General features: G+C 39.3%; 1 protein-coding gene across 1 annotated transcript in view; it reads right to left on the bottom strand.

Moving 5' to 3' along the window:
- Nucleotides 1–21,279, bottom strand: part of VPS13C (vacuolar protein sorting 13 homolog C) — a 1,402,311-nt gene that overhangs the window by 970,322 nt on the left and 410,710 nt on the right. Inside the window, 2 exon segments of the mRNA XM_053719302.1 lie at nt 3,547–3,703; nt 6,164–6,321. Of these exon segments, the coding sequence (XP_053575277.1) occupies nt 3,547–3,703; nt 6,164–6,321 (315 nt within the window).

Below are 21,279 nucleotides of genomic sequence, written 5' to 3'. Positions count from 1 at the left end.
TCTTTCTAATGACAGGTTACGTGCCCTTGCAATTAGTAGGTGATTGCCATAAAAGTGACAACTACCAAAGAGAGAATACAACACCAAATAGGTTACTGTTATAGTGTCAGTGAAAGAAGAACTAGCACTGCAATATAAACACCAAAAGTAAGTGCCCTCTTTTATAGGGAATATGCAGTGGGATAGGTGTATTGAAAAAAATCTCTTACACCACTAGTACCTGAATACTATTTACTGTGGTAAATGTGTGTAACCTAGTTAGTAAAACTAAACAGTTTAGATAATTCTATATTGAAGAGTAGAGTGGCAGTGTAATTTATTTCATATTCAATTTATGTCACTTTATTTTCCGAACATTCGGCTAGGTTACAAGTGTTGCGGTACTGCTTTTAAAATGGCCATTCCAGCGTAATGGTCAGGAAGGCATATTACGAGTCTGTAACGTAACGTCCATTCCACACTCAAAAAAATGACGTTTGAGTGTGGGATTTTCAAAGCGCTGGTATTATAGGTTGTGCGGTCTAGCTAAAATGCTTGCGTTACAGCCTATACCGACACAATCCATACCGCCATCTAAAAGAGCAGTAAAACTCATAAAACTTATAACTAAACTGTTACAAAGTACACTAACACCCATAAACTACCTATTAACCCCTAAACCGCCGCCCTTCCTGCATCACAAACACTATTTAAAACTTATTAACCCCTAATCTGCCGTCCACCCACATCACAACTATTAAATAAACCTAATAACCCCTAATCTGCCGCCCACCCACATAACCAACAACATTTAAATATTAACCCCTAATCCGCCGCTCCCCGACATTGCCTCCACTATAATAAAGTTATTAACCCCTAAACCTCCGGCCTCCCACATCGCCGCCACTAAATAAAACCATTAACCCCTAAACCACTGGCCTCCCACACCGCCGCCACTAAATAAACCTATTAACCCCTAAACCTCCGGCCTCCCACATTGCCGCCACTAAATAAACCCATTAACCCCTAAACCACCGGCCTCCCACATCGCCACCACTAAATAAACCTATTAACCCCTAAACCTCCGGCCTCCGACATCACCGCCACTAAAGAAAACTATTAACCCCTAAACTGCCGGCCCCCCACATTGCAAAGTACTAAATTAAACTATTAACCCCTAAACCTAACAGCCCTTAACTTTAAATTAAAATTACAATATAACTATATTTAAATAAATAAAAACTTATCTGTGAAATAAAAATAAACCTAACATTAAACTATAAATTCAACATACATTACTATTCTAATATAAATAAATACTACCAATTAAAAAATCTAAATTACAAAATGAAAAAAAACTAACACTACGAAAAAAATTAAATCTTAAATTACAAAAAATAATAAACACTAAATTACTGGGGGAAAAAACACTTAATTTACAAAAAATAATAAACGAAATTATAAAAAAAATAAAAACAATGAAAACTAATCTAATAGCCCTATAAAAATAGCCCCACCAAAATAAAAGCACCCCCTAACCTACAATAAACTACCAATAGCCCTTAAAAGGGCCTTATGTAAGGAATTGCCCTAAACAGCTCTTTTACCTGTAAAAAAAAATACAAAGTCCCCCAAACAGTAAAACCCACCACCCAACCAACCCCCCAAATAAAAAATCTAACTAAAAAAAAAAACAACTAAGCTACCCATTGTCCCTAGAGTTAGGTTTTTTATTTTAGGGGGTTGGTTGGGTGGTGGGTTTTACTGTTGGGAGGGGACTTATTTTTATACAGGTAAAAGAGCTGGTTTAACTTAGGGCAATTTAAGGGCTATTGGTAGTTTATTTTAGGCTAGGGCGTGTTTTTATTTTGGGAGGATTTTTTATTTTTATAAGGCTATTAGATTAGGTGTAATTGTTTTTATTTTTGATAATTTTGTTTATTATTTTTTGTAAGCTTAAAGGGCCACTGTAAGTAAATATTTTCTATGCCTGTTACTAACTAACTACCCCAAATACGCTTTTTATCAATAGCATTTCATTAACATATCTCTACCGTATATCAGAAATCTTGTCTGCAAATTTAATTGTTTTCCAAACCCACTCCGTGGGTATCCTTTGCTCTGTACCAATCCGTTTACAATACCTAGGTTTCAAAATGGCGCTTTAAACACAAAGTTATTGGTTTAAGTATTTTGAACATGCAGTGCTGAAAATAGTGGGCAGGATAACGTGACATCATCAGCGAATAAAAGATATAACTTTTAGAACGTTATGAAACTTCGTTTTGGAGAAAATATAGGTCAGTAGGTTTTAATTAATGTTTATTAACTTTAATATGTTAGTTGTTTAGCTTAAAAATTATAACAGAAAGTAATCCTTTAATGTTTTTTATTTTTTGTAATTTAGTGTTTATTATTTTTTGTCATTTTAGATTTTTTTTTTTTGTAGTGTTAGGTTTTTTAAATTTGTAATTTAGATTTTTTAATTGGTAGTATTTTTTTAATTTTATTAGAATAGTAATGTTAGGTTAATTTATAGTTTAATGTTAGGTTTATTTTATTTTACAGGTAAGTTTTTATTTATTATAAGATAGTTATATTGTAATTTTAAAGTTAGCAAAAAATAGATGTCCACAGCACTGTGCTTCTTCTTTAATCTTTATTCTTTGTTAAAGTACAGACATGAAATAGCGACGTTTCGAGTAAATTAACTCTAAATCATGCGGAATAGGGGGTTAATAACTTTACTATAGTGTTGGCGATATCAGGGAGTGGCGGAATAGGGGTAAATAACTTTTATTAGTGTTGACGATGTCGGGAGTGGCAGATTAGGGGTTAATAACTATTTAGATGTCGGTGATGTCGGGGCCGGCGGATTAGGGCTGTTTAGACTCGGGGTTTATGTTAGGGTGTTAGGTTTAAACGTAACATTTGTTTTCCCCATAGACATCAATGGGGTTGCATTACGGAGGTTTTCATTCCGCACTTCAGATGTATCCAGCTCTCCTACCCAGATGCTGAACCAAAAATGGGTCGGGCTCCTAAGCATAAAATGCTGCTTTGCAAATAAAGATACCAGGAGAGCGAAGAAAAATTGATAATAGGAATAAATTAGAAAATTGTTTAAAATTGCCTGCTCTATCTGAATCATGAAAGAAAAAATGTGTTGTTTTTCTTAAATTAACCATTTGTACAGTATAACTTTCTGCCTGATATTGTAGCTTTATCAATACTATTTGTTTAATTTTATATTTTAACAGAACTTGTTATTTTGAGTTAATATTAAAATGGGATTACTTTAAATTTGCTTTGTTTTCATATTTTCACTAGCGTACATATATTTTTGATCAAGTAGTAGAGTTGTTGTTTTTTATCTAAAATCCTTAGATGCTAAATACACTTATCCTCATGTTTGTTCAGTTTCCACTCTGACAAAATTTATGAAGAATAATCAGCTCTTGATAAAATTTGCTATAAAAGAAATACAAAACCTACAGCTAAAAAGTAGTGTTAACATTACCCTCAGCTGTATTGCAAATAGTATATTAATGCAATAATGCTTATTACCATTAATATCATAATAATCCAGGTTGATTTTTTTCAGATAGGACACTGCAGTTAAATCATAAGTCTTCATACAGGCTTCAGTTCCAAGCTGCTGGATACTAAACATCAAGATTCTATCTTCCTGCTTCCCACGCTGTTTAGTAAACTCTAAAGTCACCTAAGGAGACAAAATTTCAATATTTTAGGTTTATCAATAAGGTAACTCTAGCAATGTATATGACGCATCACTTTAAAAATAAGTTCATACCAACACAACAGTGCTGTTAAGTAGAATTTTATGACATAACAAATGTGGTCTAACATGTGTAGGGATAATAGCTTTGCTATAAAGTGTTTATAAATAAAGTGATTAGCATGCAAGCAGAATTAAAAAGAAAGTCTAATATAATAATAACATTCAATCATTTTTTACAGTACTTTATTATCGAACAAATGCTAGTTGTTGTCCTTTGTTAAACCCATGCAATAGAGTTAACCCTTTAATGACAGGGTTAACTTGTCTACAACGGAACAACGTTGATAGGATCGGGTCAGGGGGGCGTCCCTATGACGCTAGGCACGCCCTCCAGACCGCGATCGCATCCTGGACAGCCAAACATCTAGGATGTTCTATTCCGTCCTAATGGCGCTAAAGCCCAGCGCGGTTAGGACGGAATAGAATGCCATAACGGCTGTAAAAGGTTAAACACATAAGTAGATTGAACCACCAGGTGTGCTTCTGTGTCAAGCAGAACATGGCTATTGATAAGCTACCATGTGAGTATGTGCATCCGGGTAGGCACACCAGCAATCTCCTAATCAGGCACTGTAATTCACTGTCTCTCTCAACCTTTCTGTAGCAAGTAACCAACACAGACATAAATATTAGGTTAATAAAACATAATTTGGAAATATTACAGCAACAAATAATAAAGAAAGCAACTTATAGAGGAAAAAAACAAAAAAACACATCTCTAGTTATTTAATATCATGTCCCTTATGTTAAAAGAAAACATGATGAGGGAAGTAATTATGTTACCAGATTTCTGCATCTAAACCAATACATAAACAGCTTATCAGGCATATTTCATTGTGGTATAACATGGGTAGAGAATTTTATTACTGTGTATTTTTTGTGTGATATTTCACTGTGGTCATGAATCTGGCAGATATCTCTGTGATACTTTTTCACAGTATTACACTCTAAAGCTGGTACTTGTGACACACTTTATATCAGCATGCACAAAGACCAGCAATCTGCCAGGAATGAACTACAGCTTAGTGGCTTTTTTCATGGCCCCCACCACCTTTATGGTTACCACCTGGGAGTAGCATTTTCTCAACTTTGGTCGACAAATGTCACAAAACAGTCCTATTCCAATCAACCTTTAAATATATGAAGGGACTTAAAGTGGAAGCTGAAAGCATTTTCCAAAAAAAGATACCAAAACAAGGTGTCACAATCTTTAGTTAGAGGACAGCAGATGTGAGGAATGCAGTTTGGGTTTTTTTACAGAAAGGGTCATGAATTCTTGGAATTTACTTCCAATAAATGTGGTAAACACAAAGACTGTAAAAGAATTACAAAAAGCATGGGAAATGCATAAGGCTATCCTAAGAAAAAAGTAAAATGTAATATCGGTAGACTGGATGGGCCTTTTTGGTTATTCTCGACCATCAACGTCTATGTTTCTATGATTCATAATGATTTTCCTACCTGGTGAGTCAGTCACAACAAGTGGGCAGCTGACCAACCTAGGTAGGGAATTAAAATCCAGCTTATAGGGCTGCTTGATGGTACAAATGAGAGCATTATTTCTATGTTACCTTTTACTGCATCATGGCAAAAAATAATGATAGAAAGAGTGTACCCCTAACTGTTACAAGCTAAAGTTTCTCTGTGGAAAATATTGTGGCATATAGTGCAAACCATATACATTTTTGTCACACAATAAAATGTAATACCTATCTTCCAAGCTTTGAAAATACTGTATTCAACTTGCAGTGAGAAGGGAGTGTATAAGGTTTTTCCAGATTGCTGATTGATAACGTTTAAACTTCTTCATTGCTAAAGAGGTTTAAACTGCCCTTGTAGAATGAGCCCTGAAAATGTCTGGAACAGCTGATATGCCATGATAATGCACCATACTATCCAGTGGTATTTTTTGTTGGAGAAAGACCCTTACAATGTCCACATAGAATAACAAATAGTTGATTTGCTTACCTCGATTAATTTTACATAAACAAATAAGCATATGACAACACCAGTCTATACAAAGGTTTACCAATTACTGTCTACTAGAAAATTCTTTAACAACCTTATGTAAAAAAAAATGGCTATAACCATTGTCGCTAATGAATAAATGCAGTTAAAATAATGACCATGAAATAAAAAAATAACATACATACAAAAAGCTTCTAACTGCATTCATAATAAAGTAAAAGTATAAAATAGAAATGTGCATATTTTTACAAAATATGCACCATTGCATGAATTCTAATTTTGTACCAACGATATACACTTGTATGCAGGTATGAATATAGTAAATTAATTCCTGTTCCCAAATATGTGAATATATAACATACAGACAAGCAAAACAAATGGCAATCAATATGCATTTATTTGTAATGAACTTACCTCTTTTACTTCAAAAGTAAGATGAAGATTAGTTAGCTCCTCTCCATCTGTCTCTGTTGAAGTTTCTGTTTCCGGTCTTGCTACAATTTCTTGATGGACAGGTTCAGGTCTAACAGGCGAAGAAACATCATCATCCAGGTCAAAATACTCATCCGAGTCTAGAAAATTAAATTATTTAAAGAGAAAATAAATATCCATTGTAAAAGTGTATATTCATGAGTTGTAGCCTAAGGGCATACTACAAAATCTACTGTAATGGCAATCATTACCTCCTTAGGCAAAGAGTTTCACAGTGGAAAAAACATTTTCGGTTCTGGAGATTAAATCTCTCCTCTAGCTTTTAAAGTGATACTGAACCCACATTTTTTATTTCATGATTCACATAAAGCATGCTTCTTATTTACTTCTATTATCACATTTTCTTTGTTCTCTTGGTGTCTATTTGAAAAAGCAGGAATGAAAGCATAGGATCCGGCCCATTTTTGGTTCAGCACCCTGTCTAGCGCATGCCGATTGGTAGCAATCAGCAAAAAAACTTCTCAAAAAAATTAGAAGGGACATTGAACAGAAGTAAATTGGGAAGTGTGCGCAAAAATTATGACCTGTGCAATTTTTGTCCATGTCACTAAAATGTTTACGCACTATTCTTGATTTCAGTCAAACTGTGATGCCTTGCAGCTGAATTATGGAAAAGAGAGTTCCCAGAACTTTTGAAAAGATTCTGGGAGATGTTACCAACCCAAAAGGCAGAGCAGTGAACTGTTAATGATTTTTCCAGAAAAGCAAACCAGAGATACTGATGGTGGTCCAGACAAATAGGGATGTAAAGATAAGCATCCCTCAGGTCTATTAAGGACATGAAGTGTCCCTGATGCAGTAACAGAAAAATTGATCTGATGGTCTCCATATTGAAGGACGGGACCCTCAGAAACTTGTTCAATGTCTTTAGATCCAAGATCAGATGAAGAGCGTATAAGTCGATATATATAAGTTTAAGTTATTCCTCCGAAGCTCCGGCAGAGCATCTTACCCCCTCCTGAGCACAATCCAACAGTGTGGTACAAGATACACTAAACTGGTTGAGCTAGGTACATCCACTCATGGCACGCCTCACTGTTGACTAGGAAGAAAAGGCGTGACCCAGTGGCGCGATAGGAGAGGAAAGTCCCTCTCAACAGGAAACATTGAGTGCAAAGTCTACCCCGGAGCACAGAGCAAACCGGATGGTAAGACAATGGGCCGGCAAATAAGTAAAAGGACATACTATACACTGCCCCACACAGGAGATCAGCTGTACACACAGTACAAACACAGAATAAACTTGTGTCCTTTATAGGCAGCACCTTACATGTCACCCTGTCAGGAAGGTCTCCCTGGCTGAATCTTTAAGCCCATATATAATCAAATATAAGCAATATTCCAGATAGAGTTAACTAAGTCAATTACTGAGCAGAGAAAAACCTTACCCCTGTGCAGGATTTGTAGAGGACCCTTGTGCTGTACAAACAGGCTGTTACATACATACTGTCAGCAATTGAGGCTTGGGGACCTCCCAGTGATACCAGTGACCTGCTGCATATAGAGACTTTACTGAAAGAATTCAATTGCACCAGCACCATAGATAATAACCATCTCTTCAGGGAACTATCCACTGAGGTTAATCCAAAAATTGTAAAATTCTTCTAACGCCTCTCACTCCTTGCCTACTCCTTGATGAGGCAAATAACTACTGGGGGAGAATGGGAAGTAGGAGGGATATAAGAAAGAGCTCTGGTAGGGTGTCTTTGCCTCCTCCTGGTGGCCAGGTGATATAATTCCCAAGAGTAAGGATCTCGTAGATTCTAGCTACCATTAGAAAGAAACATATAATAATCAAAGCCTTCATTTTTCTTCCTGTGAGCCACTCATGACTAAATGTGCTTTCTGTAATGTCCTCAAGTAAGTTAAAGAAAAGTTAAATATTAAAATTAAATTCTGCATTTCAAACTTGGCTGCAGGCATCAGCATAGAGACAAATACATGGTTTTGTGATCACCAGTAAACATGGCATATGCTATAACAAATGCTAGCAAGAATGATAAACCCATTACCCCTGGACCGCAGGAGACAGGTGCAGTGCAACAGCCTACCTCTTTGTGTCGGGGACTACTGTTTCCACACTCCACTTTAGCATAGGTTCACAACCTGCAATAAGGCCCCTCACACATATGCACTATCTACTCTATCCTCTATCTAAAAGCCAGTGTGCTGTAGTGCTCAAAGTACTGTGCACAAACTGTTAGAGAGAGGAGACAGGGTAGCCAGCGCTAAAAATGTAAAATAAATATACAGTCAACTGCCAACAGTATGCCTCCTGCTAGTTACACAATGCACCACCATCAGTCCAACGCAATCATCAATAAAAAAAACAAAAACAAACAAACAATAAAATCATCAAAAATTACACCCAAAAAAACAGAATCCTGGCGGAACCTACTGTGCGCACATTTTAGATGAAACAGTGCTTCTATGATCAAATTTGCTTTGTTCTCTCTGTATCTTCTGCCCAGTGCAATATAGCATTGCATTACACTTTATATTTTATATTATTTTAAACTTCAAATTTTGTACTTTAGGTTTTATTAAATTTTATATTTGCACTTTCTATTTTGTATTTTAAAGCATTTCGATTAAACTAGAAGCAAAGTTAATTTGTAGCAAAAACATTTCAGTTTAATTTGTATTTGCTGCAAACTGTGACTTTATAACATTATCAGGTGCACCCCAGTTAACTTAACCCTCCCCTGTGGAATTCTCTATCCCAGCTTCATTAGTTTCTATGGAAGGCAGTTCTCATGTCTTTAGGACTTCCAGATTTCACCCTTCTTCTTAAAATAACATAATTTATGCTTACCTGATAAATTTATTTCTCTTGTAGTGTATCCAGTCCACGGATCATCCATTACTTGTGGGATATTCTCCTTCCCAACAGGAAGTTGCAAGAGGATCACCCACAGCAGAGCTGCTATATAGCTCCTCCCCTCACTGCCATATCCAGTCATTCGACCGAAACAAGACGAGAAAGGAGAAACCATAGGGTGCAGTGGTGACTGTAGTTTAATTAAAATTTAGACCTGCCTTAAAAGGACAGGGCGGGCCGTGGACTGGATACACTACAAGAGAAATAAATTTATCAGGTAAGCATAAATTATGTTTTCTCTTGTTAAGTGTATCCAGTCCACGGATCATCCATTACTTGTGGGATACCAATACCAAAGCTAAAGTACACGGATGATGGGAGGGACAAGGCAGGAACTTAAACGGAAGGAACCACTGCCTGTAGAACCTTTCTCCCAAAAACAGCCTCAGAAGAAGCAAGTGTGTCAAATTTGTAAAATTTTGAAAAGGTGTGAAGCGAAGACCAAGTAGCAGCCTTGCAAATCTGTTCAACAGAGGCCTCATTTTTAAAGGCCCAGGTGGAAGCCACAGCTCTAGTAAAATGAGCTGTAATCCTTTCAGGGGGCTGCTGTCCAGCAGTCTCATAGGCTAAGCGCATTATGCTCCGAAGCCAAAAGGAGAGAGAGGTTGCCGAAGCTTTTTGACCTCTCCTCTGTCCAGAGTAAACGACAAACAGGGCAGATGTTTGACAAAAATCTTTAGTAGCCTGTAAGTAAAACTTCAAGGCACGGACTACGTCCAGATTATGCAAAAGACGTTCCTTCTTTGAAGAACGATTAGGACACAATGATGGAACAACAATTTCTTGATTGCTATTCCTGTTAGAAACCACCTTAGGTAAAAACCCAGGTTTGGTACGCAGAACTACCTTGTCTGAATGAAAAATCAGATAAGGAGAATCACAATGTAAGGCAGATAACTCAGAGACTCTTCGAGCCGAGGAAATAGCCATCAAAAACAGAACTTTCCAAGATAAAAGAATGAAGGGGTTCAAACGGAACTCCCTGAAGAACTTTAAGAACCAAGTTTAAGCTCCACGGGGGAGCAACAGTTTTAAACACAGGCTTAATCCTAACCAAAGCCTGACAAAATGCCTGGACGTCTGGAACTTCTGCCAGACGCTTGTGCAAAAGAATAGACAGAGCAGAGATCTGTCCTTTTAAAGAACTAGCTGATAAGCCTTTGTCCAAACCCTCTTGGAGAAAGGACAATATCCTAGGAATCCTAACCTTACTCCATGAGTAACTCTTGGATTCACACCAATAAAGATATTTACGCCATATCTTATGGTATTTTCCTGGTGACAGGCTTCCGAGCCTGTATTAAGGTATCAATGACTGACAGAGAAGCCACGCCTTGCTAGAATCAAGCGTTCAATCTCCATGCAGTCAGTCTCAGAGAAATTAGATTTGGATGATTGAAAGGACCTTGTATTAGAAGGTCCTGCCTCAGAGGCAGAGTCCATGGTGGAAGAGATGACATGTCCACTAAGTCTGCATACCAGGTCCTGCGTGGCCACGCAGGCGCTATCAGAATCACCGATGCTCTCTCCTGTTTGATTTTGGCAATCAGTCGAGGGAGCAGAGGAAACGGTGGAAACACATAGGCCAGGTTGAAGAACCAAGGAGCTGCTAGAGCATCTATCAGCGTTGCTCCCGGGTCCCTGGACCTGGATCCGTAACAAGGAAGCTTGGCGTTCTGGCGAGACGCCATGAGATCCAGTTCTGGTTTGCCCCAACGATGGACCAGTTGAGCAAACACCTCCGGATGGAGTTCCCACTCCCCCGGATGAAAAGTCTGACGACTTAGAAAATCCGCCTCCCAGTTCTCTACGCCTGGGATGTGGATCACTGACAGGTGGCAAGAGTGAGACTCTGCCCAGCGAATTATCTTTGAGACTTCTAACATCACTAGGGAACTCCTGGTTCCCCCTTGATGGTTGATGTAAGCCACAGTCGTGATGTTGTCCGACTGAAATCTGATGAACCTCAGTGTTGCTAACTGAGGCCAAGCTAGAAGAGCATTGAATTTTGCTCTTAACTCCAGAATATTTATTGGGAGGAGTTTCTCCTCCTGAGTCCACGATCCCTGAGCCTTCAGGGAGTTCCAGACTGCGCCCCAACTTAGAAGGCTGGCATCTGTTGTTACAATCGTCCAATCTGGCCTGAGAAAGGTCATACCCTTGGACAGATGGACCCGAGAAAGCCACCTGAGAAGAGAATCTCTGGTCTCTTGATCCAGATTTAGTAGAGGGGACAAATCTCAGTAATCCCCATTCCACTGACTTAGCATGCATAATTGCAGCGGTCTGAGATGCAGGCGCGCAAATGGCACTATGTCCATTGCCGCTACCATTAAGCCGATTACTTCCATGCACTGAGCCACTGACGGGCGTGGAATGGAATGAAGGACACGGCAAGCATTTACAAGTTTTGATAACCTGGACTCCGTCAGGTAAATTTTCATCTCTACAGAATCTATAAGAGTCCCTAGGAAGGAGAACCGCCAGAAGTGAGCCCAGAACCTTTGTAAAAATTCTCGGGGCAGTGGCCAACCCGAAGGGAAGAGCTACAAATTGGTAATGCCTGTCTAGAAAGGCAAACCTTAGGAACCGATGATGATCTTTGTGAATCGGTATGTGAAGGTAGGCATCCTTTAAGTCCACTGTGGTCATGTACTGACCCTCTTGGATCATGGGTAGGATGGTCCGAATAGTTTCCATTTTGAATGATGGAACTCTGAGGAATTTGTTTAAGATCTTTAGATCCAAGATTGGTCTGAAGGTTCCCTCTTTCTTGGGAACCACAAACAGATTTGAATAAAATCCCTGTCCTTGTTCCGTCCGCGGAACTGGATGGATCACTCCCATTACTAGGAGGTCTTGCACACAGCTTAGGAATGCCTCTTTCTTTATCTGGTTTGCTGATAACCTTGAAAGATGAAATCTCCCTTGTGGAGGAGAAGCTTTGAAGTCCAGAAGATATCCCTGAGATATGATCTCCAACGCCCAGGGATCCTGAACATCTCTTGCCCACGCCTGGGCGAAGAGAGAAAGTCTGCCCCCCACTAGATCCATTTCCAGATAGGGGGCCGTTCCTTCGTGCTGTCTTGGGGGCAGCAGCAGGCTTCCTGGCCTGCTTGCCCTTGTTCCAGGAATGGTTAGGTTTCCAGGCCTGTCTGGAATGAGCAACAGTTCCCTCTTGTTTTGAAGCGGAGGAAGTTGATGCTGCTCCTGCCTTGAAATTTCGAAAGGCACGAAAATTAGACTGTTTGGCTTTTGATTTGGCCCTGTCCTGAGGAAGGGTATGACCCTTGCCTCCAGTAATGTCAGCAATAATTTCCTTCAAGCCAGGCCCGAATAAGGTCTGCCCCTTGAAAGGAATGTTGAGTAATTTAGACTTTGAAGTCACGTCAGCTGACCAGGATTTAAGCCATAGCGCCCTACGCGCCTGGATGGCGAATCCGGAATTCTTAGCCGTTAGTTTAGTCAAATGAACAATGGCATCAGAAACAAATGAGTTAGCTAGCTTAAGCGTTCTAAGCTTGTCAATAATTTCTTTTTTTTTTTTTTTTTTTTTTATATATTCATTTTTATTGAAAATAATATCGAACATACATTACAATATTATAGCCATATACAAGATATCTTTGTCAAACAATGTAAATAAAAGTACAACAATATATTCCAGCTGTATAGTGTGGATTTGTAAGTCTGAGAGTCCATTGATTTGTTCACAAGTGTCTTTTATCGTTTAAACAGAAGTGACCGTATTGTACTCACAGCCTGTGTTAGCGTGTAGTAAAGACTACTTACTGAAGCTCACCGAAGTTTCTTGTTTAATCACATAAATTTGTGAATTGACATTGCATGACTATATGGGTCTGATCAATAGAGATTATAATGTACATAACAATTTGAGAAACTTAAGAAAACAACATTAACAAAAAACAAGAATGAACCAAAAACAAAAATCTTTCCTCCAGGGTGTATCCACAATGAAGAGAATAAAGACCTAACACTTCTATTACTCATAACACATTCAGCAAAAAGGTCACCTTTCAAGTAACACAAAGCATATCCACCTCCCTCCAGATATCTGATAATTTACCCATTTATCCAGTGTTACCATGTTTGTATTGTTCCCATAGAAATACTATGTCATAATATAAATTTAAATTGCCCTGGGATAGGTAGAAATATCTCTCCATTGCAATAACATGATCTACCTGTTGTCTCCATTTATCTAAACTGGGAACCTCAGTTGACTTCCAAAAAGTAGGAATCAATTTCTTAGCTACATTAAACATAATCTGGGCAATGCAGCGTCTTATCTTACATGGGATACTGGAGAAGTCATTAAACAAAGGAATCGTGAAGTCGAAAGCTAGAGTCATACCTGTGGTAATCTTAACTGCTTCAAAAATATGCTTCCAAAAGGGGTAGAGACGTGAGCAGTCCCACCATATGTGTGATAGTGTCCCAATCTGGCCGCATCCCCTCCAACACTTGTTACTTGCCTTAGGGAACATAAACTTTAGTCTGTGTGGCGTGAGATACCACCTTGTTAAAATCTTCATGTTCGTCTCTAGGTAATGCGCCGAGCGCGCGGAACCTGCTGTATATCTAGCCCATTTTTTCCACTGTTGTGTACTAATCTGTATCTCCAGATCTTCCTCCCACTTCCTAATATATTTCGGTTTATCTGGTAGGTCCAACGACAAAAGGAGTTGGTATATTGAAGACATAATGCCCCTTTTTGTTGTTTTGCCTTTTAGACATAAGTCTTCAAAAGGTGTAAGATTTCGCACAAAATTACCTCTATCTCTATGTGTTAAAATGTAATGTCTGACCTGATGTAAATTCAACCAATTTGAGAAACCACAAAATCCCTTATCCATCAACCTCTATCACTAATCTTCCCATCTTCCATCAATGCACAAATAGGAATCAAATCATAAAACTCATTCACTTCCCCATCTATAAGATTATTCTGGGGCCAGTTTGCGCCAATCTCTCTATTGTCTGACAATGTAGTGAGGGGTGAGTATGTTGTGGATAGTCTGGGGAACTTGTTTCTAAGGCTTTTCAAGGTATTCCAGGTTTCACTAAGAATGGTATAGGGCTTGCCTTCCAGAATTGTGCTTGGTTGTAAGGGTGTCCAGCATAACCCCCCCATGTGTGTGAGTTTTAGTAATTGTGATTCTAGAGTTGTTACCTTTTTGAAAGCATGTTTGCCCTGTCCAACCCAATCCACTACCCTACACAAGGATATAGCCAACTTATACCAATTCAAATTGGGAACCCCCAGGCCCCCATCTACTTTGGGTGTGTATATAGTTGCTTGTGATAATCTGGGTTTTTTCCCTTGCCATATGTAAGTATTTAATACCCTCTGTAGCCTCTGGACATATGTAGATACCCCAGATATCGGGAGGGCTTGCATTATATACAGTGCCTTGGGCAGGAGTGTCATCTTTGTTGCCGCTATTCTACCTAGCCATGATATATTATTTTTAGGCATCCATTTGGAAGTTAAAAATTGAAACTCCTCTAATAATTTCCCATAGTTTAAGCTCCTTAGCTTTTCGCTGTCCGAGGTTAGATATACCCCAAGATATTTTAGGGCTTTAGTATTGATTTTAAAAGGACACTGCGCCTTGATCTCCCCTAGTGTGGAAGGTGAGATATTGATTGGGTAGAGTTCTGATTTAGTGGGATTAACTAGAAAATTTGACACTGTACCGTATACTTGAAGTTCTTTCTGGACATAATGTAGGGATTCGGCAGGGCTTGATAGTGTCATCAGAACGTCATCAGCAAACATAGCCAATTTGTGTGACTTACCCGAAACCTCTATGCCTTTAATATTGGGGTTGTTTCGCAAACTAATTGCGAGTGGCTCTAGTGCCAAAACAAATAATAAGGGGGACAGTGGGCAGCCCTGTCTCGATCCGTTACGAATTCCAAATTCTTCAGATAAATGGCCATTCACTCTAATTCGGGCAGTGGGGTTAGAATACAAAGCAAATACTAGGGATATAAATTTGGAAGGAAGGCCGAATTTAGTCAGTGTAGTATGTAAAAAGGTCCAATCCAATCTATCGAAAGCTTTTTCAGCATCTGTCGATAGTAACACAGCTGGGGTCTTTGTAGTTTTGATATAATCTATAAGGGTAACGACTTTACTTATATTATCCCTCGCTTCCCTATTCTGGACAAAACCCACTTGATCCCCATCCAGTAATACAGGCAACAACTTATTTAATCTTTCTGCTAAGATTTTTGCATAAATTTTTAGATCTACATTTAGTAAAGATATTGGCCTAAAATTTGCTGGCGTAGAAGCTGGTTTTCCGGGTTTCGGAAGTACAGTTATATGTGCCTGAAGCATAGTGTCAGGGAATGTGTGTTCATTGGCTATGTGTGAGAACAGATCAGCTAGGTGCGGGCTTAATAAAGTTTTAAATGTTTTGTAATATAAGGCTGTAAAGCCGTCAGGACCGGGTGCCTTATTGGGTTTAATATCTATTATAGCTGCCATAACTTCTTCTACTGATATAGGTGCCTCTAATGCAGACGCCTCCTCATCAGAAATGTGGGGAAGCTCTATATTGTGCAGATATTTATCACATGCCTCTTTATGCGCATTAAATGATATATCAGGGTAAATGTTATATAGTCTGTGATAAAAGTCGTGAAATAGTTTCGCAATACCCACTGTGTCTTCTACCTTTTTGCCTGTGTGGGAGTTTAATGCATGAATGTAAGATTTTAACTGCTGTTTTTTTAGGGCCCTTGCCAAAAATCTCCCAGATTTGTTACCTTCCCCATAGAACTTCTGTTTTAAAAACAGTTGTTTTCGTTGTGTTTCGATGAGTAGTAATTTGTTTAAATTGTTCCTTTTTTCAGCAAGTAATTGTTGATATTGAGTATTTACCGGGTTCATTTTGACTAAATAATCTAATTCTGAGACTTCCCTAGCCATTTTAGAATAGGCCTTCCTATTTTCTCTCTGTTTAATTGCCCTGGATTTTATAAATTTGCCTCTCATATACGCTTTATGCGCTTCCCAGAGCATGTCTGGTGTCGTGTCTTTAGTGTTATTAATGTCAAAGTATGTTTCTATATGCTTAGTGTAATTTTCTAAGTTAGCTGAATCCAATAATAAAGCATCTTCTAATTTCCAGCTAAAGGATCTAATGGGCATAGAAGGCCATCTTAATGTGCATTCCACCATGGAATGGTCTGACCAAGTTGTATGCTTTATATGGCATTGGGTGATGAAATAAAGGGCGCTATGGTCAACCAACAGATAATCTAGTCTCGAGTGGACGTTATGTGGATGAGAGAAAAAAGTAAAGTCTCTTTTGTCTGGGTGCAGGTACCTCCAAGCGTCATGTAAGGCTAATGACTTAAAATTCTTCCATAGAGATTGGAGAGTTCTCTGGGGAACACTAGATTTGGCACTAGAACAGTCCATCTTAGGGACTAGTGGGGCGTTTAAATCCCCCCCTACTATAAGCGGGCCCTTTAGTATTTCTAGAATTTTTGAACTGGCTTTGTCCATGAAACCCTCTTGGTGTCTATTGGGGGCGTTCAAATTGACTATCGTGACAGGTTTTCCATATAACATTCCCATGACTCCCAGATATCTACCCTCATTGTCCTTATTAATATGCAGCGCTTTAAATGGGATAGATTTATGTAATAGGATGCTCACTCCATTAATTTTTTTTTTTAAATTAGTGCTAAGAAAATGTTGTGTATATTGTGATGATAGATACTTTGGAATTCTGCCTGCCTTAAAATGTGTTTCTTGCAATAGTACAATCTGCCCTCCCCGTTTATGGATATCTCGTAGTGACATGGCTCTTTTGTTTGGACAGTTGAAACCTTGGACATTTTGGGTGACTATACGGAGTTGTGGATCACCAGTACCCTTCAACATTAAAATTATAAATAGTGGTTTCCCCTCTATTCATTAGGTATGACATAAAATATATAGGCTTGTGGACACACCCCTGGAGTAACAAAAATAAAAACCATAAACCAATAACATTGCAATAGCATAGAAGCATAAAGCTTCAAAGTAGTGAGGGAAAACACACTTTGGAGCTACAAGTAACATTGAAACTTAAACTAAATTACATCCTGATGCGTTATTAACATATTAACAAAAAAGGAAAGAAAGAGAAAAACAGGGAAAAGACATTATCATAAACACATTTCTCTTAAAAATACAAGAAGAGGGAGCAATGCTTTGCCCTCACTTGATCTTTTAATTACCACATGGTGAGTATACTCACCCTCCATTCCCATCTAGCTGGGGGATATGTCACCCCAGGAATTACTCACAAGGTACTTGCAGGAAACAACCTGAAAAGAAAGGGAAGAAAGACAAAAAGAAACCCTTCTAGTCTCTTTCAAGTAGCTTCTCTTGGGGTAGTCTCTTTGGGTACAGGCTTAGAGAATTTATCGTTCTTTTTTACAGGAACTTTCTTCCACTCCGGTCTTTGTGGTAGAGGTGTATCCCCTTGTGGTGGTCTATCCGGCCGTGGTCTGCTGATATCAGTCGGTGGAGGGGGCTCTAGATGTAATTCTTTACACACTGAAGGGATATCGTCCGGGTTGTCACACACAAGATGCCTGCCTTTCCATTGGATCTGTAGGTTGAAAGGATGACCCCATCTATATGGGATATTCTGTTTACGGAGTGTATTTGTCAGCGGTCTCATTTCTCTTCTCTTTTGAAGTGTTCTTGAAGACAAATCTTCAAATAGTTGCAAGTCTGTGCCTTTGAATTTAATCGGGTGCTTCATTCTGGCCTTTTTCATTAAAGTTTCTTTAATTGGATAGCTTGATACTTTCACAATCACATCTCGTGGAGGTTGGTTCTCAGCAGGTCTTGCTCTTAGCGCCCTATGTATTCTGTCTAAAGCATATGAGGAATCATCCCCTGTATCAGTCAAGTAAGCGAATAGACTTTGCACATAGGGCTCTAGTTCTTGGGGAGAGACCTCCTCAGGGATTCCTCTCATCCTAATATTCTGCCTGCGACTTCTATTCTCCAGGTCATCTATTTTATTTTCTAGTTGGAGGATTGAGATGTCTTGCTGGGAGAATTTGTTTGAAAAGTTGGAGATTACTATGTGTTGTGCTTCTGTTGTTTCCTCCAATTTTACTACTCTTTCCCCCACTTCAGTGAGGTCTTTCTTAATGTCTGCGATTTCTTCGCGTATACACTCTCTGACTTGTTGTATTAAAGAAGAAAAGTCCTTTTTTGAAGGTAAAGAATCCAACAGAGCTTTAGGGATTGTCACTGCCTGATGCATATCCTCTTGTTCTGAGTCTGAAGATGTTGAATCTTGCCTTGTTCTAGACTCCATGTCCAATTCAGTAGGTGCATGTGAAGAATCAAGACTTTTGAAAAATTTATTCACTGATGGCGTTGTATTATTTTTTTTCTTCCTAACTGGATTCTCGCCCTTGCTGCCCTTTTTTGGGGACATGATTGCTATTATCTTCAGTATTCAGACCAGTAAGCTCACAAAGAATATTTGGGCCTAACCCAGCACACAGATTTATCCTATGCACAGTACAAATTCTGAAGTAAAGATTTAAACTGGGTCCCACAGTGATATGCACCGCTATATTACGTGACTGCTATGCGTCTCTATATTGCTTAAGGTAATTCCCAAAAATCTTGCAGTGTGAACGTCTCTGCATCCCAAAGGCTCTATCAGATGTATGTGGGAACCTGCTAATTAAGGCATCGGCAATCCCTGCTTCTCAAGTGTATTCATTCACTATAAACTTAATGAGCCGATACTCTCCTCTCCATTTAGTAGCTACGTGTGAGGGCATATGCCGCGTGGCCATTGTGAGGAGCCATGATGTTTATGGGAATATTCTGGGTTTTCTTTCCCGGCCTCCGGAGATTCACCTGTGGTTATAGCTTGAGAATAGTGTTCCTGCCCCTTCCCCTGTCTATATCTTATCAAAGTGTCTCATGTATGAGGTTACTCACGATCTCTGTGGCCATGCTCTGTCTTCTCTGCTCCGGAACAGCATCTCTGTTGGCTTACACGAGTTGTTAGTATTCTGTTCCAGAGGGGTCCGGCACCACTATATCACCTTTATTCAATAAGGCCATAGGGTTTAATCGCCCTCGTGTTGTCTCTGATTTAGAGATGGCGGCCGTCGCCTGTTGTTCAGTGGCGTCGCTGCAAATGAGGCCGGGTGGAATGCTAATTCGAAGGTCAGATGTCACCAGTCTTTGCTTCCCTGAGTGCCTGCCCACACTGTGGAGATTTTTCAGGGTGTTTTTCTTTACTTAGGCATCAGGAATCATTAAAGTAGCTCTCTTACATTAACGGAGCTCACACAAGTGCAGCCATCTCGTTTGAGCGCTGGCTCCGCCCCCAGCTTGTCAATAATTTCATTCAATGGAGCTGTCTGGATGGCCTCTTCCAGGGCCTCAAACCAGAATGCCGCCACAGCAGTGACAGGCGCAATGCATGCAAGGGGCTGTAAAATAAAACCTTGTTGAATAAACATTTTCTTAAGGTAACCCTCCAATTTTTTATCCATTGGATCTGAAAAAGCACAACTGTCCTCAACCGGGATAGTGGTACGCTTTGCTAAAGTAGAAACTGCTCCCTCCACCTTAGGGACCGTCTGCCATAAGTCCCGTGTAGTGGCGTCTATTGGAAACATTTTTCTAAATATAGGAGGTGGGGAAAAGGGCACACCGGGTCTATCCCACTCCTTGCTAATAATTTCTGTAAGCCTTTTAGGTATAGGAAAAACGTCAGTACACACCGGCACCGCATAGTATCTATCTAGCCTACACAATTTCTCTGGAATTGCAACTGTGTTACAGTCATTCAGAGCAGCTAATACCTCCCCAAGCAATACACGGAGGTTCTCAAGCTTAAATTTAAAATTAGAAATCTCTGAATCAGGTTTCCCCGAGTCAGAGATGTCACCCACAGACTGAAGCTCTCCGTCCTCATGTTCTGCATACTGTGACGCAGTATCAGACATGGCTCTAACAGCATTTGCGCGCTCTGTATCTCTCCTAATCCCAGAGCTATTGTGCTTGCCTCTTAATTCAGGCAATCTAGATAATACCTCTGACAGGGTATTATTCATGATTGCAGCCATGTCCTGCAAGGTAATCGCTATGGGCGTCCCTGATGTAATTGGCGCCATATTAGCGTGCGTCCCCTGAGCGGGAGGCGAAGGGTCTGACACGTGGGGAGAGTTAGTCGGCATAACTTCCCCCTCGACAGAACCCTCTGGTGATAATTCTTTTATAGATAAAGACTGATCTTTACTGTTTAAGGTGAAATCAATACATTTAGTACACATTCTCCTATGGGGCTCCACCATGGCTTTCAAACATAATGAACAAGTAGGTTCCTCTGTGTCAGACATGTTTAAACAGACTAGCAATGAGACTAGCAAGCTTGGAAAACACTTTAAAACAAGTTTACAAGCAATATAAAAAACGCTACTGCGCCTTTAAGAAACACACATTTTCCCAAATTTTGAAATAACAGTGAAAAAATGCAGTTACACTAACGAAATTTTTACAGTGTATGTAATAAGTTAGCAGAGCATTGCACCCACTTGCAAATGGATGATTAACCCCTTAATACCAAAAACTGAATAACAAATGACAAAAACGTTTTTTAAACAGTCACAACAACTGCAACAGCTCTACTGTGGCTTTTTACCTCCCTCAATACGACTTTTGAAGCCTTTTGAGCCCTTCAGAGAAGTCCTGGATCATGCAGGAAGAAGCTGGACGTCTGTGTCTGTAATTTTTGCTGTGCAAAAAAAACGCTAAAATAGGCCCCTCCCACTCATATTACAACAGTGGGAAGCCTCAGGGAACTGTTTGTAGGCAAAATTCAAGCCAGCCATGTGGAAAAAACTATGCCCCAATAAGTTTTATCACCAAACATATGTAAAAAACGATTAAACATGCCAGCAAACGTTTTAAAATACACTTTTATAAGAGTATGTATCTCTATTAATAAGCCTGATACCAGTCCCTATCACTGCATTTAAGGCTTTACTTACATTACTTCGGTATCAGCAGCATTTTCTAGCAAATTCCATCCCTAGAAAAATATTTTAACTGCACATACCTTATTGCAGGAAAACCTGC

This window comes from Bombina bombina, chromosome 6, assembly GCF_027579735.1.
Source record: "Bombina bombina isolate aBomBom1 chromosome 6, aBomBom1.pri, whole genome shotgun sequence".
Lineage (NCBI taxonomy): Eukaryota > Metazoa > Chordata > Amphibia > Anura > Bombinatoridae > Bombina > Bombina bombina.
This window is presented reverse-complemented; position numbering and strand designations above follow the sequence as displayed.